At 37.4% G+C, this 26,314-nt stretch overlaps 1 protein-coding gene across 1 annotated transcript in view; it reads right to left on the bottom strand.

Moving 5' to 3' along the window:
* Positions 1–26,314, bottom strand: part of LOC112075090 (zinc finger FYVE domain-containing protein 26-like) — a gene marked incomplete at its 5' end in the record, with an annotated part of 75,843 nt that overhangs the window by 6,306 nt on the left and 43,223 nt on the right. Inside the window, 5 exon segments of the mRNA XM_070440759.1 lie at positions 13,408–13,431; positions 13,434–13,454; positions 19,821–19,974; positions 24,244–24,339; positions 25,249–25,425. Coding sequence (XP_070296860.1) covers positions 13,408–13,431; positions 13,434–13,454; positions 19,821–19,974; positions 24,244–24,339; positions 25,249–25,425 — 472 coding nt within the window.

Below are 26,314 nucleotides of genomic sequence, written 5' to 3'. Positions count from 1 at the left end.
GACACCAATCTATGGATCAGAGACTTGAAGAATTGCTGGCTGCCATGTTCGAGCCTCCTCAAAACACTCTTGTCTGGTGTTGGAGACAATCCCGCACATTAGCACAAACCCATTATTTGGAATATCTACTATTTATAGGAAGGCATGTAATTTAGTTGTCACGCCACTTCTACTCCTTCGACACTTATAATCCACCGGCCATCTCACTCATTCAAGTGGCATTATTTTACTTTGAGGAGTATTTAAGGCCATTTGCTCACTCTGTAACTCAAATAAAATATATATATACAAACACACACTTACTATATAGAGATATATACCCAAGACTCACAGCTTAATCGCTGCCAAAGGTGTTTATCATATAAATATAATAACTAATAATGCAAAATACGACTATTGTATATCAGAGTCGTAGTGATATATATGTATTATATATATATCTACCATAAATTAGCGAGGCTATTCGCAAAGCGGCCTATACATTCGTGCATGCATACTTAGTGGGTGAAAGCAGCGTAAAGGCCCTAATATGCCATATAGCATTTTAGGTGGGCACGCGGGAATCGTATAGTGCCTCACCTACTCTTTGCCTTAAGTAATACATGGGGGGTGACTTGTCCATGCATACTTACCCAACATGAGTGCTGAAGCGAGGGATTCACATGAACGAACACCTTTGTAAACCCTCATTCACTAAGAATGGGGGTGGAGGTCCTGATTCTCACTAGGTGCGATGACAAGTGAGTTAGCGTTCGTTGCGTCCGACTTAGTGATCGAGACCTATGCACGACCTCAGTTGGCTCTGGGGAATCCCAAGAGCTTATCGGAAGGCCAAGATTGGTGTCTCTATGTCTGAGAATGACGATCAATGAGTAACTATATCCAAGGTTGACTGCACGACCTCGCGAGTTTGCTGCTTGCTCAGGTCTTATCGCTCTTGTATCGCAAGTGGGAGGCACTGCATGTTGCATATACTCGAGACGAGCGATGGATGTACGGGATTTTATGGGTACTACCTGGAGATCAGGAGTATGACAACGAGTGGAAATTGCAACTTAACAGTATATGCTAACACGCTTTCACCACATCTCGCTATGCTTTTTGCCCTTCAGACTCAGTTTGAGAGGTGCTTAAGTTCACACAACGAACAAATTAATGGGCTTTACTGTTTCACATACACTCTTGCACATCAGTTCAGACCACCTGGCCATGCAACAACAAATTAAGATGAAACTATTGTTCAGATAGACTTCCAGCACTGCTGAGAGCTAATCTATAAAATAGTCCGAGGTTGTAACTTCTTAGTCATTAAACTATAGTTTTCAAGAAATAGGCATCAATAAAAGTATACGAGTGTGTGTACGTGGAAGTAATAAACGTTTAGTAGACTAGACAAAGAAAGAGTATAATAAAATACAGTATACTGAGAATAACTATAGACTAGATAAAGATAGGATACAAAGAGCCTGGTATACTAGAGATACTAACCTTTACTAGACGTCTATGAAGTGAGAGAAATTAAAATAACAGTTAACTAGAATAAAACTAGAATAGAGAATAATAAAATACAGTATACTAGAATAAAACTATTAGATAGAATAGAGTATAATAAAATACATATCCTAAATTAAACCTAGAATAGAGATATAAAATGCAATACTAGAATATCCAAACCAAGAGATAGGAAATATACTAGATAGAGTATTACTGAACTAGAATATAATAGAAATAATAGAATAGAGTATACTGAACTAGAATATAATTAGAGAATAATAGAATAGAGTATATGAACTAGAATATAATAGAGAATAATAGAATACAGTATAATAACTAGAATAGAGTATAATAGACTAGAATAGAGTAAACGAACTACAATATAATTAAACTAGAATATATCATAATAGACTAGAATAGACCATAATATACTAGATACAGTATAATGAACTAGAATAGAGTATAATAGAACTAAATAGAGTAAACTGAACTACAATATAATAATAGAATATATCATAATAGACTTAGAAAAGACCATAACAGACTAGAATAGAGCATAATATAACTAGAATAGAGTATAAAGACGGAATAGACCATAAACAGACTAGAATAGACCATACAAAGACTAGAATAGACCTAAACAGATTAGAATAGGACCATAACAGAACTAGAATAGACCATAAGACTTAGAATGACCCATAACAGACTTAGAATAGAGCATAATATACTTAGAATTAGACCATAACAGACTAGAATAGACCATAACAGACTAGAATAACCTAACTACTAAGATAGACCATAACAGACTAGAATAACCATAACAGACTAGAATAACCATAACCAGACTAGAATAGACCATAAACAGATAGAATTAGACATAACAGACTAATAGGAGCCACTATGACAAGACTAGTAATGATGGAGTAACTGAACTACATATGTATAATAAACATAAATTACAGAAGACTATATCGAGTAATAGACTAGAATAGAACCAAGTAACTTCACGACCATAAGAAAGGTATAATAAACTAAGAATAGACTCATAAACAAGACTAAGAATAGAGCATAATGTAACTGAGAATAGAGCATAATAGACGGGGGATAATAGAGGTTATAACAGACTAGAAGTGAGTGTGCATATAGACTTGAGTGGAGAATAGAAAATCCTATAATACAGACTAAAATAGAGTATACAAACTAGAGTATATTAGAATAGAGTATTACTTGAACAGAATAGACTAGAATTAAGCAGATAGACTTAGAAATAGAGACATAATAGATAGAAGAGAGCATAATAGACTAGAAGAGATAGAATAGAGGCATAATAACTAGAATAGGCATTAATAGACTAGCAATAGAGCATAATAGACTAGAAGAGGAATAATAACTTAGAAGAGAGGGTAATAATAGACTAGAATAGAGCATAATAGACCTAGAATAGAGCCATAATTAGGACTAAGAAGAGAGCATAATAAACTAGAAGGAGTATAATAAACTAGAAGAGGAAGATAATAGACTAGGAATAGAGCATAATAAACAGAATAGAGCATAATAGAATTAGAATTAAGAGCATAATAAGGACTAGAATAAGACTAGATAGAGCATAATAGACTAGAATAGAGCATAATTAGACTAGATAGACTAGAATAGAGCATAATAGAACTAGACTAGGATGTTATATATTAATCACTGAGCAATTAGTTATAAGAGACTAGAGATGGAGTTAATTAAATAGAATGCTAAGTATAATTAAACTACGACAAGATGTATAATAGGACTGAGAATTATGTACTACCGTGATACAGGAGCATAATAAACATAGAATAAGAGCATAAATAAACCTTAGAAGGGAGAGTGATAAAACATAGCGACGTTAGGAACTAGAGTCATCATCATGCTTTAAGCCAAAGATCTAGCAAAATAGAAGCAAGTGAGATAACATGATACAACGAGGAGAGCATTAGGATAATTAGACTAGTAAATAGAGCATTATAGCATTTTAGGCCACTAAGATATATGAACTAGGAAGAAATTAGTGGGCATAATACGATCAGTAATAATTAGTATAAATAGACCCTTATATAATAGGAGATAAACATGTCGACTGAATGTACAATTTACTAAAAAGAGTGGAAAAATAGATGTTAGCATATAGAATAACTAGATAAGACCATACATAGACCTAGATTAGAGAGAATAGAACTAGACTAGAATAGAGCCTAATAGACTTAGAATGAGCTTAATATTACTAGAATAGAGCCTAATGACTAGAATAGAGTATGAATAGACTAGACAGAGTAGCAGGGTCTTCAAAATAGACTAGTAAATATTAAAGTATGTGAATAGACTAATGAATAAGATGAGCAATAAATAGGCACTTACAAGGAATTAGAGCCTAGATTGAGCACCCTAGGAAAATCATGACTAGCCTAAATAAGGCGACGCAAAGTGAGAGGCCCGCTTCTACATATTAAGAACTAGGATATTTGTAAGTTCAGAGCCATTGACATAACAGGGAGATAGAGCCTAGTATCGAGAGGGCCTAGAATAGAGCCTATACTCAGAACTAGAATCATAGTACAGATTCATATGCTGAGAGCGTAAATAATGCAGGCAGGCTAATGAGATAGACGTAGAATAGAGGATAATGATGCAATCAGAGTTGCAACAAAACACTAGCAGACATAATGTAATAAGGAAGTAGACTGAAATAGACATTTGTACCCGAGTAATGAGGATGGATAGATATATAGAATATAATAAATAGAGTAATACTGAGATAACGTTTAGGTCAATAGAAGTATAATAAACTATAGGCGAACTAAGAAGATGATAAGGCATACTATCTTCATCCTAGAGTATAATACATCAGAGATAGTAACTAAAGGATCATGAAATATAGCGTTCAAATGACAACACGGTACAGATGGATATGGTAACGTGATTCAGTAATAGGAGTAGAGAGAACCATAGGTAGAGGTGTAATAGATACTAATTTTTTCATCTTAGAGTTATATAGTGAATCTACCCCTGAATGATATCAACTCAGGAACTATTTTTGTACCGAGCTACAATCTGTGGAGAGGAATACAATAAGGAATAATGAGCTATTTATAGTAATAAATAATGTCAAAGTTGGGAAGGGATAAGAACCTAGAAATAACGTTATATAGATAGATTGGTGAGATTGCGCATACGATATCTAGTCCGTGAGTAATCAGTAGCGCTATAACAGTAAAAGACCATACGCAATAGGATCAGAGCATATCAATTAGTAGTAGGGGTGCTCATCCTGCCAAGGTAGAGGTATGAGAGTATAATAGCATTTATAATAAACTAGAATAGAGTTCATAATAAACCTCGACAAATTAGAGATTTTCTGACCAATATAATAGAACAACGCACAGTGTTAAATAATAGTAATAAACTAGAATAGAGTATAATGGTTAATAAACTAGCATATTAGCTTATCAATCAAACTACGAAATTAATACGGGTATACAATTTCACTAAGCATTATAATAAAACTAGAATAGAGTATAATAAACTAAAAGTAAGTATTGAGCAAATATCTACCCAACCTAGAAACCAGATACATAAGAATTTGGTGTACGAAATACCTTAGAAAATGTCCCTGTTGTCTAACATGCAAATGAATAGGAAGCAAAGCTCTATGACCAAGGTATTGACGCTAAAGATAAAGAGTATAGATAATAGCATAAGATGAGCCCGTTGGGAACTAAAGTACATCGATAGAGTGTTTTGGGTCCCATGGTCCATATAACAGTAACTGTTAATATCTACGCGCCCAAGACCTCATGAATCCATATTTACGAGTAACTAGTATTGTTAGTACTGATACACATACGAATAAAGTATAATTAAACTAGATAGTATAAGAGACATAGAATACGAGTATAATAAACTAGATAGAGCATAAAGAATAGAGTATAATAAAACTAGAATAGTATAAAGAGACTAGAATAGAGATATTAATAAACTAGAAATAAGAGTATAATAAACTAGAATAGCAGTATAATAACTAGAATAGTATAAGAGATAGAATAGAGTATAATAAAACTAGAATAATAAGTATATTTCAGACATAGATAGAGTACTATCATGGTCTACTAGTAATATGTATAAAGAGACTATGATATTGCGAGTATAAGAGAAATAGAGAGGTATCAGAGAGATAGAATTAAGGAATAACAACAATAAGGAATGATCTTCTGACCTGCAGTTGAGGGTGGAGGTTGTCGCCCATCCCGGGGGCTTAGCATAGGAGGGACAGGCTGATTTCCTGGCAATGCGGAGCTAATGGTCATCATGGAGACTGATCACAAATCTGGGGACTAGCAGAGGTCGATTACGCTTTTAATCAGTTGTAGACTTTCTTGTGTGTTGCACAAAAATAAAAGGGCTTTTCCAAAACTCAAAATCAAATAGGTGAATAAAGTGTCAAAAGTACACATCATATCTAAAGCCAAATGTGTAAATTCAGTCGTTTTGGGGAACGTTACTTTTTTAAAGTAACTCGTGACTGTACAACGTTACTATGGAATAGTATACACTAAATTGAACATGCGTTAACGAAAAACAGAAAACCCCTCTGAAGATGCCTAGTTGGTCATTAGAAATGGCTTGCATTAGCTTAGTCTACATCTCACTCATCTATATGTCACTCGGTACGGATATCTCTATACCAACTCAAGCAATAATGGACAGACAGCATATATCCTTTACAATACTTTAAATAAATGATTATACAGTTTGAAGTCGATAGTTTAACATACACCTTAGCCAAATACATTTAAATCTCAGTTTTTCCACATTCGCTGACATTTAATCCTTACTAATACATTCCCGTTTTAGGTCAGTTTAGGATCACCACTTTATTTTTAAGAATGTGAAATGTCAGAATAATAGAGAGAATATTTTATTTCAGCTTATTTATTTCTTTCATCACATTCCCAGTGGTCAGAAGTTTACATACACTCAATTAGTATTGGTAGCATTGCCTTTAAATTGTTAACTTGGGTTAAACGTTTCAGGATATACCTCCACTAAGCTTCCCACAATAAGTTGGGGGAAATTCTGGGCCCATTCTCCTGACAGAGCTGGTGTAACTGAGCAGTTTGTAGGCCTCCTTTCGACCTCCGCAATCCTACAAGACATGTGGCTGCGTGTCTGGAGCATAAATACAAAACAATCCCGCACACATATTCTGACAAATTCCAAGTCACTTGAATATATGCTAGAATGGCATGTCTCCATTCAGGATCAGGATGTGGCCCAGGAAGTTATTGACATGGCGATGCCGCGAGCAGGAGTCTCCGTGCTCGTGATGGTTCTTTGAAAGACAGCAACACCCTCGCAAATATTGACTCTATGCACTCATGACTTTTTGCATGTTAATTTGTCAACATATAAAGCCTTTGGACAGCTTCATTGAAATGCTTTACTAAATTTTACTTTCAGTATTTTCTTGCAGCTAAACCATCTGACTCAAAATAATTGATACTAAAGACCAACTGAAGGCTAGCAAGACCTTTGTTGGGAAGTTAATAGTTTGTGTTCATTCTTCTAAAACTTTTGGCGCATTCGGCTGTACGGATGATACAGTTGTATGAGGTCGTGACAGTTTACCCATTACATCTTAGCGTTGGAGTCAGTGTACACAACTTAGATTTTTTTCAATCCTACTCTACAATTTTTTGTTAACAAACTATAGTTCTGGGCAGTCGGTACAGGACATAACTAGCTTCTGTTGTGCATTGACAAAAAGTAATTATTTTCCCCAACATTGTTTCACATGGACAGTTATTTCACTTCATTTTATGTCACTGTATCACAATTCCAGTGGTCAGAAGTTTCATACACTAAAGCTTGATCTGTGCCTCTTTATGACAGCATTGGAAAATTCTAGAAATTTTAGTGTCTCAATGCTTCTAGAAGTGCTTTGATAGGCTAATACATCATTTTCGAGTACCAATTTGGAGGATGTACCTTGTGGATGTATTGCAAGGCCGACCTTCAAATAACTCAGTGTTGCCTCTTTGCTTTGACATCATGGGTGAACACAATCAAAATACGAAAATCTAGTTCTACATACTCCTCAGTGATTTCTTAAAAAAATTGTAGGAACTCTCCACACAGTCTGGTTCTATCTCTTGGAGTCTCCTAATGTTCCAAAACGCGCTGAAGGTTCCTATATTCGACATAAGCCTGAAAGGCCACCACGTCTCAGCACATTGACGCAAGCCACTTAACTCAAAACGCCGTCACTCACCAAAACAGCCAGAAAACTACGGTTTGCAGACGCCCATGTGCGCCAGGGCCCGACAGAAGTTCGTAGTTTCGCATATCAGAAATGTCCTCTTGCGTGCTTGATGTGAGAACGCCAAAATGAGAATTGATGATCACTTGCTGTGGGCCAGTAATGACAATCGTGTTATTGGTCTCGTTGAGAGAAACATACGCGCGGGATGTTGCAAGCTTTTGTCCCTCCCCAGAAAAAGCAACACCATCCCAATACAGACCGGAAGAATACTCGTCATTATGGGGCCAAACAGTTCTTATTAATCAGACAGAGGACATCTCCAAAAGGGATGGCACTAGAGCCCATATTCCCTTTGTGGGGGTGCTTCTGCCTGCAGGATCAGGACTGATGACTTCCCGCACATAAATAGATGGCATTCATGAAGAGGAAAAAAAGCAATGAATGTGGATAATATTGAAGCAACCATCTTCAAGGACATCAGTCAGGAAGTTAAAGCCTTTGCGTCGCAAATGGGTCTTCCAAATGGACATCTGACCCCAAGCATACTTCCAAAGTTGTGGCAAAAATGGCTTTAAGGACAACAAATCAAGGTTATTTGGAGTGGCCATCACAAAGCCCTGACCTACATCCTATAGAAAATTTGTGGGCAGAACTGAAAAAGTGTTTGCGAGCAGGAGGCCTACAAACCTGACTCAGTACACCAGCTCTGTCAGGAGGAATGGGCCAGAATTCCCCCCAACTTATTGTGGAAGCTTGTGGGAAGGATACCTGAAACGTTTAACCCAAGTTAAAACAATTTAAAGGCAATGCTACCAAATACTAATTGAGTGTATGTAAACTTCTGACCCACTGGGGAATGTTGATGAAAAAAATAAAAGCTGAAATAAATAATTCTCTCTATTATTCTGACTTTCACATTTCTTTAAAAATTAAAGTGGTGATTCCTAACTGACCTAAAACAGGGAATGTTTAGTAGGATTTAAATGTAGGAATTTGTGAAAAACTGAGTTTTAAATGTATTTGGCTAAGGTGTATGTAAACTTCCGACTTCAACTGTATATCATTTATTAAAGTATTGTAAAGGATATATTGCTTCTGTCATTATTGCTTGAGTTGGTATAGAGATATAGACGAGTGACATTTATAGATGAGTTGAGATGTAGACTAAGCCTATGCAAGCCATTCTAATGACCAAGCTAGGCATTCTTCAGAGGGTTTTTCTGTTTTCGTTAACGGCATGTCATTTAGTGTATTACTTTTCCATAGTAACGCTTGTAACGTCACGAGTTACTTTAAAAAGTAACGTTCCCCCAACACTGAATTTACACATTTGGACTTTTAGATTATATGATGTGTACTTTTGACACTTTATTCACCTTTTTGATTTGATTTTGAAACCTTTTTTTTTTTGGTTGCAACAAACAAAAAGTCTACAACGTTTAAAACTTCGACCTCTTCTGTCCCCAGATTTTCTGTGAGTCAGTCTCCATGATGGACCATTGTCCTGCCCAGGGACAGCTGCTCCCTCTAGCCCCCTCGAGGATGGCGACACCCTTGTTTTCCCACCTACTGCAGGTCAGGATCATCTATTGTCTGTTATCTCTATTTACTCTCTTTATACCTTCTATTTCTAACTCCATCTTAACCTATCTATTCTATTTTTATACTCTATTCTAGTTAATTCTATATATCTAGTTTATTATACTCTATTCTAGTCTCATTAGCTATTCTAGTTTATTATAACTCTATTCTAGTTTAATTTTATCTAATTCTAGTTTATTATACTCTATTCTATTCTTATACTATCTAGTTTTATACTCTAGTTCTATTATGTCTATTCTAGTTATTATACTATTCTAGTTCTCTCTATTCTAGTTTATTATACTCTATTTCTAGTTTTATTATACTTATCTTTATACTCTATTCTAGTTTATTATTCTCTATTCTAGTTCATACTGTGTTCTATTATACTTTATTCTAGTATTACTCTACTTTATTATACTCTTTCTAGTTTATTATACTATATTCTATTATACTTCTTTTAGTTTATTAATACTCTATTCTGTTTATTATAATCTAGTATTATATTCTATATTCTGTTTATTATAACTATATTCTAGTTTATTATACTCTATTTTAGTTATTCTAATTCTATTATACTCTTTATATTATGACTCGATTCTAGTTTTTATACTCTATTCATTAGTTATATCATCTATTATATTATACTCTATTGTTAGTTTGATTATACTCATTCTAGTTTATATACTCTATTCTAGTCATTATACTCCAATTCTATCTAATATTAGTTTATTCTAGTATTACTCTATTTTAATTTATTTTATTAGTACTTTATTCTTGTATTCTCTAGTTTATATAGTCTATTATTACTCTATTCTAGTTTATTATACTCATATCTCTATTATACTCTAGTTTATTCTATTCTATCTACTATATATATTAAGGTTTATTATCTACGCTATTATTCTAGTTTATTATTACTTCTTTATTTATACTCTAGTTTTTATACTTCTATTCTAGTTTTATACTCTATTCTAGTTTTTATACTCTATTCTATTATATTCTATTATATTCTTATTAACTCTATTCTATTATATCTTTATACTCTAGTGTTTTACTCTATTATTATTACTTATTCTTAGTTCTATTTTACTCTATTAGTCTTTATCTACTTTATCTTAGTATTAGCTCTATTCTAAGTCTATTAGGCTCTATTCTAGTTCTATATTGCTCTATTCTAGTCTATTAGGCTCTATCTAGTCTATTAGGCTATATTCTGGTCTATTATCTCTATCCCTAGTCTATTATGCTTCTATTCTAGTCTATTATGCTTCTATTTCTAGTCTATATAGGCTCTATTCTAGGCTATTTACTCTGATTCTTAGTCTATTAGGCTCTATCTAGTATATTATGCTCTAATTTCTAGTCTATTAGGCTTCTATTCTATGGTTAGTCTACTTCTACCTATTCTAGTCTATGTATGGTCTATTTCTAGTTTATTAATTCTACTCCTATTATTTTCTCTATTATTTATTCTAGTTCAGTTTACTCTATTATAGTCTATTATACTATATTTATGTCTATTATGCTCTATTCTAGTCTATTCTAGTCTATTATGCTCTATTCTAGTCTATTATACTCTCTTCTTAGTTTTATTATGCGTCTATTCTAGTTCTAGTTATTGCTCTATTCTAGTTCTATTTATACTCTCTTCTGAGTATTATGCTCCTATTCTAGTTTATTATTGCTCTATTCTAGTCGATTCTAGTCTATTATACTCTCTTCTAGTTTTTTATACTATATTCTAGTTTATTATACTCCATTCTAGTCTTCTTATACTATTCTAGTTTATATACTCTATTTCTAGTCTATTATGCCTCTATTTTCTAGTCTTTCGTAGGTCATAATTATGCTCTATTTCTAGTCTATTTTATGCTCTGATTTCAGGTCTATTCTGTCTATTTATCTCTATTGCTTTTCCTATTATGCTCTATTCTAGTTTATTATGCTCTATTCAGTCTATTATACTCTCTTCTAGTTTATTATTACTCTTCTTTCTAGTTTATTATTGCTTCTCTTCTAGTCTATTATGCTCTATTCTGTCTATTTATGCTGCTATTTCTGAGTCTATTATACTCTCTTCTAGTTTATTATTACTCTCTTTCTAGTCTATTATGCTCTATTCCTTAGTCTATTATGCTCTATCTAGTCTATAATCTGCTAAATTGTAATTATTCGATTTATTGCCTACCTCATGCCTTTTGCACACATTGTATATAGATTCTCTTTTTTTTCTACCATGTTATTGACTTGTTTATTGTTTACTCCATGTGTAACTCTGTGTTGTCTGTTCACACTGCTATGCTTTATCTTGGCCAGGTCGCAGTTGCAAATGAGAACTTGTTCTCAACTAGCCTACCTGGTTAAATAAAGGTGAAATAAAAAATAAAAAAAAATAATAATATACTAGAATAGACCATAAAAGACTAGAATAGAGCATAATATACTAGAATAGACCATAAGACTAAAATTGTATACTCTAACTAGAGTATAATAGAATAGAGTATACTGAACTAGAATAGAGTATAATAGACTAGAATAGACCATAACAGACTAGAATAGAGTATAATATACTAGAATAGACCATAACAGACTAGAATAGAGCATAATATACTAGAATAGACCATAACAGACTAGAATAGAGCATAATATACTAGAATAGACCATAACAGACTATAATAGAGTATACAAACTAAAGTATAATAGAATAGAGTATACTGAACTAGAATAGGGTATAATAGACTAGAATAGAGTATAACAGACTAGAATAGAGTATAACAGACTAGAATAGAATAGAGTATAACAGACTAGAATAGAGTATAACAGACTAGAATAGAATAGAGTATAATAGACTAGAATATAGTATAATAAACTAGAATAGAGTATAATATACTAGAATAGAGCATACTATACTAGAATAGACCATAAGAGACTAAAATAGAGTATAATAGACTAGAATAGAGTAAACTGAACTAGAATATAATAGAGAATAATAGAGTAGAATATAATAAACTAGAATAGACCATAACAGACTAGAATAGACCATAACAGACTAGAATAGAGCATACTAGACTAGAATAGAATAGAGCATAAGAGACTAAAATAGAGTATAATAAAATAGAGTATAAAAACTAGAGTATAATAGAATTGAGTATAATAAACTAGAATAGAGTATAATAAACTAGAGTATAATATAAGAGTATAATAAACTAGAATAGAGTATAATGAACTAGAATAGAGTATAATAAACTAGAGTATAATAGAAGAGTATAATAAACTAGAATAGCGTATAATAAACTAGAATATAATATAGTATAATAGAATAGAATAAACTAGAGTATAATAGAATAGAGTATAATAAACTAGAAGAGTATAATAAACTATAATATAGTATAATAGAATAGAATAACTAGAGTAATCAAAATACTAGATAATAATTAAAATAGAAATATGAGTATAATAATGAAATAACTAGATAAATATGGGCATAGAAAACTAGAGAATACTAGAATAACGTATAATATGAATAAATTAACAATGAGAGTATACGAGAAGTAAAGTATATTAGACTGATTGAGTATATTGATAGAATAGAGTATAATAAACTAGAATAGAGTATAAGTAACTATAATGAATAATATAAATAGAAATAGATATATAATAAACTAGAAGAGTACGAATACTAGACTAGAATAGAGTATAGGATAAAGTAGAGTATTACTCAGAATAAAGTTGAATAAAATAAATATAGAGTATACTAGAATAAAGTATAATAGAAACAGTATGACTAGATATAGAGTATAATAGAATAAGAAATAAACTAGAAGAGAGTATACTAGACTAGAACAATAGAGCAGTGATATAAAGTAGAGTAACTAGATAAAGTTAATAGAACACAGTATGACTAGAATAGAGTATAATAACTAGAATAATATAAGAGACTAGAAAAGAGTATAACAGACTAGAATAGAGAATAAAGACAATAGATGATCTCTGTAACTGCAGTAGGGTGGAGGTGTCGCCATGCTAGAGGGGGTAGAGAGGACAGCTGTCCTGGGCAGGACAATGGTATCATGGAGACTGATCACAGAATCTGGGGACAGACAGAGGTCGAAGTTTAACGTTTGTAGCCTTTTTGTTGTTGCAAAAAAAAAAAAAAAGTTTTCAAACTCAAAATCAAAAGTGATAAAGTGTCAAAAGTAACATCATAATCTAAAAGTCCAAATGTGTAAATGTCAGTGTTGGGGGAACGTTACTTTTTAAGTAACTCGTGACGTTACAATCGTTACTATGGAAAGTAATACAATAAATGTACATGCGTTAAAAAAAAGAAAACCCTTGAAGATGCCTAGTTGGTCATTAAGATGGCTTGCATAGCTTAGTCTACTTCACTCATTATATGTCACGTCTATATCTCTATACCAACTAAAGCAAATATGACAGAAGCAATATATCTTTACATACTTTAAATAAATGATATACAGTTGAAGTGGAAGTTTACATACACTTAGCCAAATACATTTAAACTCAGTTTTTCACATTCTTTTCACATTTAATCCTACTAACATTGTTTTAGGTCAGTTAGGATCACCACTTTTATTTTAAGAATGTGAAATGTCAAATAATAGAGAGAATTATTTATTTCAGCTTTTATTTCTTTATCACATTCCCAGTGGGTCAGAAGTTTACATACACTAATTAGTATTTGGTAGCATTGCCTTTAAATTGTTTACTTGGGTTAAACGTTTCAGGTATCCTTCCACAAGCTTCCACAATAAGTTGGGGGAATTTTGGCCCATTCCTCCTGACAGAGCTGGTGTAACTGAGTCAGGTTTGTAGGCCTCCTTGCTCGCAAACACTTTTTCAGTTCTGCCCACAAATTTTCTATAGGATTGAGGTCAGGGCTTTGTGATGGCCACTCCAATACCTTGACTTTGTTGTCCTTAAGCCATTTTGCACAACACTTTGGAAGTATGCTTGGGGTCATTTCCATTTGGAAGACCCATTTGCGACCAAGCTTTAACTTCCTGACTGATGTCTTGAGATGTTGCTTCATATATCCACATATTTTCTTTTCTCATGATGCCATCTATTTTGTGAGTGCACCAGTCCCTCCTGCAGCAAAGCACCCCACAACATGATGCTGCCACCCGTTCTTCGCGGTTGGGATGGTGTTTCGGTTGCAATCCCCCTTTTTCCTCCAAACATAACGATTGTCATTATGGCCAAACAGTTCTATTTTTGTTTAATCAGACCAGAGGACATTTCTTCAAAAAGTACGATCTTTGTCCCCATGTGCAGTTGCAAACCGTAGTCTGGCTTTTTTATGACGGTTTTGAAGTAGTGGCTTCTTATTGCTGAGTGGCCTTTCAGGTTATGTGGATATAGGACCTTCAGGCGTTTGGAATTTGCTCCCAGGATGAACCAGACTTGTGAGGTCTACAATTTTTTTCTGAGGTCTTGGCTGATTTCTTTTGATTTTCCCATGATGTCAAGCAAAGAGGCACTGAGTTTGAAGTCGGCCTTGCAATACATCCACAGGTACTCACATTGACTCAAATGATGTCAATTAGCCTATCAGAAGCTTCTAAAGCCATGACATAATTTTCTAGAATTTTCCAAGCTGTTTAAAGGCACAGTCAACTTAGTGTATGTACTTCTGACCCACTGGAATTGTGATACAGTGAATTATAAGTGAAATAATCTGTCTGTAAACAACTGTTGGGAAAATTACTTTTGTCATGCACAAAGTAGATGTCCTTACCGACTTGCCAAAACTATAGTTTGTTAACAATAAATTTGTGGAGTGGTTGAAAAACTGTTTTAATGACTCCAACCTAAGTGTATGTAAACTTCCGACTTCAACTGTACATCTACAGTCGTGGCCAAAAGCTTGCTTCAGTGTCTTTAGATATTTTTGTCAGATGTTACTATGGAATACTGAAGTATAATTTATAAGCTTTTCATAAGTGTCAAAGGCTTTTATTGACATTACATGAAGTTGATGCAAAAGTCAATATTTGCAGTGTTCTTTTTCAAGACCTCCGCAATCTGCCCTGGCATGCTGTCAATTAACTTCTGGGCCACATCCTGACTGATGGCAGCCATTCTTGCATAATAAATGTTTGGAGTTTGTCAGAATTTGTGGGTTTTTGTTTGTCCACCCGCTCTTGAGGATTGACCACAAGTTCTAATGGGATTAAGGTCTGGGGGTTTCCTGGCCATGGACCCAAAATATCGATGTTTTGTTCCCCGAGCACTATTAGTTATCACTTTTGCTATGGCAAGTGTGCTCCATCATGCTGGAAAAGGCATTGTTCGTCACCAAACTGTTCTGGATGGTTGGGAGAATTTGCTCTCGGAGGATGTGTTGGTACATTCTTTATTCATGGCTGTGTTCTTAGGCAAAATTGTGAGTGAGCCCTCCCTTGGCTGAGAAGCAACCCCACACATGAATGGTCTGAGGATGCTTTACTGTTGGATGACACAGGACTGATAGTAGCGCTCACCTTGTCTTCTCCGGACAAGCATTTTTCCAGATTGCCCAAACAATCGGAAAGGGGATTCATAGAGAAAATGACTTTACCCAGTCCTCAGCAGTCCAATCCCTGTACCTGTGTCGAGAATATCAGTCTGTTTGATGTTTTTCCTGGAGAGAAGTGGCTTCTTTGCTGCCCTTCTTGACACCAGGCCATCCTCCAAAAGTCTTCGCCTCACTGTGCGTGCAGATGACTCACACCTGCTGCTGCCATTCCTGAGCAAGCTCTGTACTGGTGGTGCCCGATCCCGAAGCTGAATCAATTTAGGAGACGGTCCTGGCGCTTGCTGGACTTTCTTGGGCCTGAAGCTTTATTCACATCAATTGAACGCTCTCCTTGAAGTTCTTGATGATCCGATAAATGGTTGATTTAGGTGCAATCTTCTGGCAGCAATATCCTTGCCTGTGAAGCCCTTTTTGTGCAAAGCAATGATGACGGACGTGTTTCCTTGCAGGTAACATGGTTGACAGAGGAAGAACAATGATTCCAAGCACCACCTCCTTTGAAGCTTCCAGTCTGTTATTCAAACTCAATCAGCATGAAGAGTGATCTCCAGCCTTGTCCTGTCAACACTCACACTTGTGTTAACGAGAGATATCACTGACATGATTAGCTGTCGTTTTGTGGCAGGGCTGAAATGCAGTGGAAATGTTTTTGTGGAATTCAGTTCAATTGCAGGGCAAAGAGGGACTTTGCAATTAATTGCAATTCATCTGATCACTCTTCATAACATTCTGGAGTATATGCAAATTGCCATCATACAAACTGAGGCAGCAGACTGTGTGATAATTTATATTTGTGTCATTCTCAAAAACTTTTGGCCACGACTGTACACTGGGTATCATAAGTATTCACCCCACTTTGATTCCTTCAAATTTTATTGTGTTACAAAGTGTGATTAAATTGTCATTTATTTGAAAATGACAATTATTTGAAAATGACACATACCCCTTCACTAGATAAGTATTCAACGCTCAACGTTCAACGCTCTGAGTCGATGCATGTTTGAAACACCTTTGGCAGCGATTACAGCTGTGAGTCTTGGGTAAATCTCTAAGAGTTTTGCACACCTGGATTGTGCAATATTTTACCATTATTATTTCCAAAAATGTTTAAGCTCAGTCAAGGTGTTGGGGAACATGGCAAGACAGCAATCTTCAAGTCTTGCCATAGATTTTCAAATAGATTGAATCAACACTGTAACTTGGCCACTCAGGAACATTTGGCCTTGTGTTTTAGGTTATTGTCCTGCTGAAAGGTGAATTCCTCTCCCAGCGGCTGGTGGAAAGCAGACTGAACCAAGTTTCTCTAGGACTTTGCGTGTGCTTAGCTCCATTCCATTTATTTTTTATCCTGAAAAACTCCCCAGTATTTTCTGATGTCAAGCATACCCATAACATGATGCAGTCACCACCATGCTTGAAAATAAGGAGGAAGATATTCAGTGATGTGTTGGATTTTCCCCAACATAAGGCTTTGCATTTAGGCCATGCTTTGCCTTGTTTTATATTCTGTATATTTTTACTCTGTCATTTAGGTCATTATTGTGGAGTCACTACAATGTTGTTGATCCATCCTCAGTTTTCTCCTATCACAGCCATTGAACTCTGTAGCGGTTTTAAAATCACCAATGGCCTCATGGTGAAATCCCTGAGCAGTTTCTTTCCTGTCCAGCAGCTCAGTTGATGTGACTGGGGTGGTTTAATACATCATCCACAGCATAATTGTGAACTTGACCGCGCTTMAAGAGATATTCAATGCATGATTTRTTATTGATTCMCATCTTCCAATCACTGCCCTTTTTCATGAGGCATCTTTTGAAAAAWGCTCCCAGGTCAAAATGTACTGTAGTTGAATCTGTGCTAGAAAATTCAACACTTGACTGAGGGACTTTACAGATGTATGTATGGGGGACAGAGGAAGGGGTAGTCTTTCAAAAATCCTGTCAACCCATATTATTTCACACCCAGTGAGGCCATGTAACTTATTATGTGATTTGTTAAGCCACATTTTTATCCTGAACTAATATAGGCTTGCCTAAACAAAGGGGGTTCAAWACGACTATATTTTAGTTATTACATTATATTAATTTGTAAAAATRTGTAGAATYTTATTTTCACTTTGATATTACGGAGTATATTGTGTAGATCAATGACCCCCCCAAAAAAATCGATCTATTTCAAATCACACTTTGTAATACAACTACATTTTTTWWAAATGCAAGGGGGTGAATACTTCTGATACCCACTACCTACAGACCCACCTGTTAGTTTCATCTCTACCTACAGACCCACCTGTTAGTTTCATCTCTACCTACAGACCCACCTGTTAGTTTCATCTCTACCTACAGACCCACCTTATGTATAAAACCAACTGGGCTTCGTAAGAGGAGAGCTCAAATACAAGGACAACTGGCTACCAATCTGTTTTACACACAGATACGAACTGGGCGGAGATTCTACGTAAAACTATACTTTCACGTTGTCTAATTGTACTGCCCTTTACTTTATGTTAAATGGTGAAAACGGAGCGGAGAAATTTCAATTCTTATCAACTGAAACTAACTTAGCTACGCTATTTGCTTTATTACRAGACAATAAACGGGCCACTCGCCTGAATCTGATGAAAATCCAGCAAGTAACGTCAGTCAACACTCAAGGTAACATCGTCCCTTTTCTTCAACCATTTCTAAGTAATAGGACTACTTCCACGATAAAGGCTATTGTCGCTGTCATCTCACTCGCTATCTAGCTAGCATGCCAACTACCCGCCACAACGTTCATGCAGGAACAGCGTGATGAACGTAGCCTAGGGTGGAGGGATTTTCTTTTTTTCTTTTTTTTGTGCCAAAACAAAGAAAAAGGACAATAATATTGTAAAAGTAACTAAGTAACTTATTGATTAAATTGAAAAACTAAACGAGTTAGGTTACTCGTTACCACAAAAAAAAAAAAAAATAATAATAATAATCAGAGTACTTGGTAACTAGTTACTCCCAACACTGTGTCTGATAGAGGAAGGTAGTCGTGAGATAACAAAGGAAACTTGACTTTACTCTACAATAACGGATTGGATTTTATTATAAAACCAACCGAGGTACTCAAAGCACTTTACAAAGTAAGAGGGAATTTCCCATCATCCATCACCAATGAGTGGCAGCACCCACTTGGATGACGCACGGCAACCATTTTGTACCAGAACGTTTACCACACATCACCACAACTCATAGACACAACTTGAGAGATTGGACAATCACATATCCGTAGTACATTTGACTTACAATATGAGTGGTTGTGTAGACCGATGACTGAGTCTGGGGAGACAGGGAGAGACATCCAATAGTACAAACCTGTGCATTAGTGACATAACACCCTTTTTCCACTGYCGTGTCGACCTGAACCGTAGTTTGCTGGCTTGGATATTTCCAGAAAGTTCCAGAAACTATGGTGGACGCATAACCAGGCCAGAGGAGTACAGGTCGTGTGAGTGGCGCCTCACAATCATTACACAACATCATTCCCAAACATTAGGCTAGTGTTTTCTCCCTCCYTTCTCGTTATTTTCAATTCTCCATTACGCAGCTTCTCTCTTAATGAAATAAACTCAGACATCGTCCTTTTTGCCTCAGTGGATCGACGTAAACTTTTTCTGCCCAAGTTCCCAAAAGCATTTGGTGTGTATTTTCCCTAAAGCTTAGGCACTAACGGCAGATAAAATATAGGAATCGCACAATAATGATACATTTGTGGAATTTKAATACATCGCTTTCTCTTTATTCAACCCAACAGCCCTTCATCCACACAATATTTTATGACCCCTAAACCCGCCCGACCCACAGATATAACACCAGGGGGGTCTGCGGGTTACGGGTCAACCCGCGCATCACTAGTGTGTTTGTGTGTGGTGCGGTTGGTACTGACCCGAACGAGACCTCTCCGTGGGTGCGTAGGGGAAGTCCAGGGCCTTGCAGGCGTAGTTAGAGAGTAGTTTGTCTATGTCATGGGTGGTGAAGCCATCCTCCCGGCCTAATAGTAGGTTCTGTAACGTCCTCACCGCCACTTCAGCCCAGTCCACCTTCAAAGGTCAAAGTTCTCATTGAACAAATGGCAGACAGTAAACACTGAAATACTTGATAACAGATTAAAAGACTTCAGCTCCGGATTATATTAACTACACAATGTGCCACTAATAATCACTGCCACGTGAGCCCAGTCCACCGCAGTAGTAGTAGTAGTAGTACCAGTAGTAGTAGTAGTACCAGTACCCGTAGTAGTAGTACCAAGACCAGTAGTAGTAGTACCAGTAGTAGTAGTACCAGTAGTAGTAGTACCAGTACCAGTAGTAGTAGTAGTAGTAGTATTACCAGTAGTAGTAGTATTACCAGTAGTAGTAGTAGTAGTATTACCAGTGGTAGCAGTATTACCAGTAGTAGTAGTATTACAAGTAGTAGCAGTAGTATTACCACCAGTGGTAGTAGTAGTAGTAGTAGTATTACCACCAGTAGTAGTAGTAGTATTACCAGTAGTAGTAGTAGTAGTAGTATTACTAGTATTACCAGTTGTATTGCCCGTAGTAGTAGTAGTAGTAGTAGTATTATTACCAGTAGTAGTAGCAATAGTAGTAGTAGTAGTGTTAGTAGTAGTAGTAGTACCAGTAGTAGCAGTATTACCAGTAGCAATAGTAGTAGTAGTAGTACCAGTAGTAGTAGTAGTAGTAGTAGTAGTAGTATTACCAGTGGTAGCAGTATTACCAGTAGCAATAGTAGTAGTACCAGTAGTAGTAGTAGTAGTAGTATTACCAGTGGTAGAGTATTACCAGTAGTGTAGTATTACAGTGTAGCAGTATATTACCACAGTGGTAGTAGTAGTAGTAGTAGTTGCACCAGTAGTAGCAGTATTACAGTAGTAGTAAGTAGTAGTAGTTAGTATTACCAGTAGTGGTAGTAGATTACCAGTAGTAGTAGTAGTAGTATAGTAGTAGTAGTAGTAGTAGTAGTAGTAGTTAGTAGTAGCAGTATTACCAGTAGTGTAGTAGTAGTATTACCAGTAGTAGTAGTAGCAGTATTACAGTAGTAGTAGTAGCAGTATTACAGTAGTAGTAGTAGTAGTAGTACAGTAGTAGTAGTATTACAGTATTAGTAGTAGTGTTTGTAAGTAGTAGCAGTATTACCAGTAGTAGTAGTAGTAGTAGTAGTAGTAGTAGTAGTAGGTATTACCAGTAGTGGTAGTATTACCAGTAGTAGCAGTATTACCAGTAGTAGTAGTAGTATTACCAGTAGAGTTTATTTGCTGCTCGCATTCATAGATGCAATTGGACAACAATTTACATTCATAGATTTTTATCAAATAGTAAAATCCAAAACTAGCACAATCCTTTTTTTATAATACAATATGATAAATACTATAGATACAGTACCAGTCAAAAGTTTGGACACCAACTCATTCAAGGGTTTTTCTTTATTTTTACTGTTTTCTACATTGTAGAATAATAGTGAAGACATCAAAACTATGAAAWAMMMMWWWKGRAWYMWKKWRWWAMCMAAAAAAGTGTTAAACAATTCAAAATATACWTAAAATATTTGATTCTTCAAAGTAGCCACCCTTTGCCTTGATGACAGCTTTGCACACTCTKGGCATTCTCTCAACCAGTTTCATGAGGTAGTCACCTGGAATGCATTTCAATTAACAGGTGTGCCTTGTTGAAAGTTAATTTGTGGAATTTCTTTCCTCCTTAATGCGTTTGAGCCAATCAGTTGTGTTATGACAAGGTAGGGGGGGGTATACAGAAGATAGCCCTATTTGGTAAAAGACCAAGTCCATATTATGGCAAGAACAGCTCAAATAAACAAAGAGAAATGACAGTCCATCATTACTTTAAGACATGAAGGTCAGTCAATACGGAACATTTCAAGAACTTTGAAAGTTTCAAGTGCAGTCGCAAAAACCTCAAGCGCTATGATGAAACTGGCTCTCATGAGGACCGCCACAGGAAAGGAAGACCCAGAGTTACCTCTGCTGCAGAGGATACGTTCATTAGTTACCAGCCTCAGAAATTACAGCCCAAATAAATGCTTCACAGAGTTCAAGTAACAGACATCTCAACAACTGTTCAGAGGAGACTGTGTGAATCAGGCCTTCATAGTCGAATTGCTGCAAAGAAACCACTACTAAAGGGCACCAATAAGAAGAAGAGACTTGATTGGGCCAAGAAACACGAGCAGTGGACATTAGACCGGTGGAAATCTGTCCTTTGGTCTGATGAGTCCAAATGTTATATTTTTGGTTCCAACTGTTGTGTCTTTGTGAAACGCAGAGTAGGTGAATGGATGATCTCCGCATGTGTGGTTCCCACCGTGAAGCATGGAGGAGGAGGTGTTGATGGTGTGACACTGTCAGTGATTTATTTAGAATTCAAGGCACACTTAACCAGCATGGCTACCACAGCATTCTGCAGCGATACGCCATCCTATCTGGTTTGGGACTATCATTTGTYTTTCCACAGAACAATGTCCCAAAACACCTCCAGGCTGTGCAAGGGCTATTTGACCAAGAAGGAGAGTGATGGAGTGCTGCATCAGATGACCTGGCCTCCACAATCACTCCTCAACCCAATTGAGATGGTTTGGTATGAGTTGGACTGTAGAGTGAAGGAAAAGCAGCCATCAAGTGCTCAGCATACATGGGAACTCCTTCAAGACTGTTGGAACAGCATTCCAGGTGAAGCTGGTTGAGAGAATGTCAAGAGTGTGCAAATCTGTCATCAAGGCAAAGGGTGGMAACTTGGAAAAATCTAAAATATATTTTGATTTGTTTAGCACTTTTTCAGTTACTATGTGATTCCACATGTGTTATTTCATAGTTCTAGTTATTCGACAATGTAGAAAATAGTACAAATAAAGACAAACCGTTGAATGAGTAGGTGTCCAAACTTTTGACTGGTACAGTATATGACACACACACCAAACAACAATATAAACACAACATGCAACAATTTCAAAGTTAGTTCATATGAGGAAATCAGTCAATTGAAATAAATAAATGAGGCCATAATCTATGGATTTCACATGACTGGAAATACAGATATGCATCTTGTTGGTCACAGATACCTTAAAAAAGGGAGGGGCGTGGATCAGAAAACCAGTCAGTATCTGGTGTGACCACCATTTGCCTCATGCAGCGCCACATCTCCTTCGCATAGGAATATGCTGTCGTACACACCGATCCAGAGCATCCCAAACATGCTCAATGGGTGACATGTCTGGTGAGTATGCAGACCATGGAAGAACTGGGACATTTTTAGCTTCCAGGAATTGTGTACAGATCCTTGGGACATGAGGCCGTCCATTATCATGCTAAAACATGAGGTGATGGTGGCAGATGAATGGCGCGATAATGAGCCTCAGGATCTCGTCTGCAATTGCGTTCATTGTCCGTAGCTTATGCCTGCCCCATACCGTAACCCCACCGCCACCATGGGGCACTCTGTTCACAACACTGACGTCAGCAAACCACTCACCCACACGACGCCATACCGGCTGTCTACCATCTGCCAGGTACAGTTGAAACCAGGATTTGTCCGTGAAAAGCACACTTCTCCAGCGTGCCAGTGGCCATCAGAGGTGAGCATTTGCCCACTGAAGTCGGTTATGACGCTGAACTGCAGTCAGGTCAAGACCCTGGTGAGGACGACGAGCACCCAGATGAACTTCCCTGAGACGGTTTCTGACAGTTTGAGCAGAAATTCTTCGGTTGTGCAAACCCACAGTTTCATCAGCTGTCCAGGTGGCTGGTCTCAGACGACCCCACAGGTGAAGAAGCAGGATGTGGAGGTCCTGGGCTGGCGTGGTTACACGCGGTCTGCGGTTGTGAGGCCGGTTGGACGTACTGCCAAATTCTCAAAAACGACATTGGAGGCGGCTTATGGTAGAAAAATGAACATTAAATTCTCTAGCAACAGCTCTGGTGGACATTCCTGCAGTCAGCATGCAAATTGCATGCTCCCTCAAAACTTGAGACATCTGTGGCATTTGTGTTGTGTTATAAAACTGCACATTTTAGAGTGGCCTTTTATTATCCCCAGCACAAGGTGCATCTGTGTAATGATCATGCTGTTTAATCAGCTTCTTGATATGCCACACCTGTCAGGTGGATGGATTATCTTGGCAAAGGATAAATGCTCACTAACAGGGATGTCAACAACATTTGAGAGAAATGTGTGCATATGGAAGATTTCGGGGATCTTTTATTTCAACTCATGAAACATGGGACCAACACTTTACATGTTGCGTTTATATTTTTGTCCACATAATACACTAATACTATAACAACAATAATTGGGTGGTACCTTCAGGTTCATCAGGAGCTGTTCCAGCATTAATAGTGGCTCAGAGAGGAGGGGAAAGTAGTCCTGTCTGGCGTTGGGGGGGAGGGTGAGGAGGACCTAGAGGAGAGAGAAGAAAGACGGCGAGTATAGAGAGTAGAGAGCGAGAGAGAGAAAGAGAGTAGGGAGAGAGAGATTGGGGAGAGTAGAGAGAGTAGAGGAGAGAGGAGAAAGAGAGAGACAGAGAGTAGAGAGAGTAGGGAGACAGAGAGGAGAGTAGAGGATAGAGTAGAGAGAGTAAAGAGAGTAGGGAGACAGAGAGGAGAGAGAAGAGAGAGTAGAGAGAGTGTAGAGGAGAGAGTAGGGAGAATAGGGATACAGAGAGGAGAGAGAGTAGGGAGACAGAGAGGAGAGGAGAGAGGAGAGTGTAGAGGAGAATGAGAGGAGAGAGTAGGGATACAGAGAGGAGAGAGAAGAGAGTGTAGAGGAGAGAGTAGAGAGAGTAGGGATACAGAGAGGAGAGAGTAGAGAGGTTCATTTAAAACACTATCTGGTGGTGTGTGTTCCTCACCTACCAGTGTCGGTTCAAATCAGACCTACTGCCTTGGTGACACACCTATCGTTCCTGCTCTCCCCCATTGTTCCTGCTCTCCCCTATCGTTCCTGCTCTCCCCCACCGTTCCTGCTCTCCCCCACCGTTCCTGCTCTCCCCCACCGTTCCTGCTCTCCCCCACCGTTCCTGCTCTCCCCCATCTTTCCTGCTCTCCCCCATCTTTCCTGCTCTCTCCCTTGTCCAATAAAAACACAGAAAAAAAACATTTACATTTTAATCATTTAGCAGACGCTCTTATCCAGAGCGACTTACAGGAGCAATTAGGGTTAATATTCCTTGCTCAAGGTCTTTCACCTCATCGGCGTGGGGATTTGAACCAACGACCTTTCAGTTCCAGGCCCAACGCTCTTATCCGCTAGGCTCCCCATCAACACTAGAACTCACAGATACAATAAAAGGTCCTTGAATCTGCTGACCTTGGATCCCAGGTGAAGGTCCTGGATGTGGCGTCGGCGGGCTGGGGACACTTGGCTCTGGAAGTGCAGAGTGAGGTAGTTAGCCAGGAAGTGGCAGGCGGCCAATCCGGGCCGGCGGTCCAGAGCGCGCTCACACACCTCCAGACCCAAGGTTAAGTCTGATAGGCCCGCCAGCAGCTGTACCAATCACAGTGAAGAGAGTCAATGAGAAACAAAGTCTATGACATAGCGCACAGATGAGAAACAACTATAGGCAGATGGGTCACATCTCAATTGTATAAACTGGATTCCTCTTCTCCTTTCCTTCGTCTGCACTGATTGGAAAGACCATGGACAGGTGAAAGGAGATTTCCTAATACTGTAGGATTCCAGCCTATTGCCTTCACCTATTCTGTTCTTCCAATAAGGGAAGATAGAAGAGAAGAAACGGAGGAGAGGAAGGAGAAGAAACCCTCGTTTCTTTCTCCTTCTCTCCCGCGTTTCTTCTCCTTCTCTCCCTCGTTTTTCTCTCTCTCCTCGCTTTCTTCTCCTTCCTCTCCTCCGTTTCTTCTCCTTCCTCTCCTCCGTTTATTCTCCTTCCTCTCCTCCGTTTATTCTCCTTCCTCTCTCCGTTTCTTCTCCTTCCTCCTCCGTTTCTTCTCCCTTCCCTTCCTCCGTTTCTTCTCCTTCCCTCTCCCGTTTCTTCTCTTCCCCTCCTCCGTTTCTTTCCTTCCTCCTCCCGTTTCTTCTCTTCCCTCCTCCCGTTTCTTTCCTTCCCCTCCTCCGTTTCTTCTCCTTCCCTCCTCCGTTTTCTCTTCTCCTCCCTCCTCCGTTTCTTCTCCTTCCCTCCTCCGTTTCTTCTCCTTCCCTCCTCCGTTTCTTCTCCTTCCCCTCCTCCGTTTCTTCTCTTCCCCTCTCCGTTTCTTCTCTCTCCTCCGTTTCTTCTCCCTCCTCCGTTTCATCTCCTTCCTCTCTCGTTTCTTCTCTTCCTCTCCTCCGTTTCTTCTCTTCTATCTTCCTTATTGAAGAACAGAATAGGTGAAGGCAATAGGCTGGAATCCTACAGTATTAGGAAATCTTACTTTCC

This window comes from Salvelinus sp. IW2-2015, unplaced genomic scaffold, assembly GCF_002910315.2.
Source record: "Salvelinus sp. IW2-2015 unplaced genomic scaffold, ASM291031v2 Un_scaffold2977, whole genome shotgun sequence".
Taxonomy (NCBI): domain Eukaryota; kingdom Metazoa; phylum Chordata; class Actinopteri; order Salmoniformes; family Salmonidae; genus Salvelinus; species Salvelinus sp. IW2-2015.
This window is presented reverse-complemented; position numbering and strand designations above follow the sequence as displayed.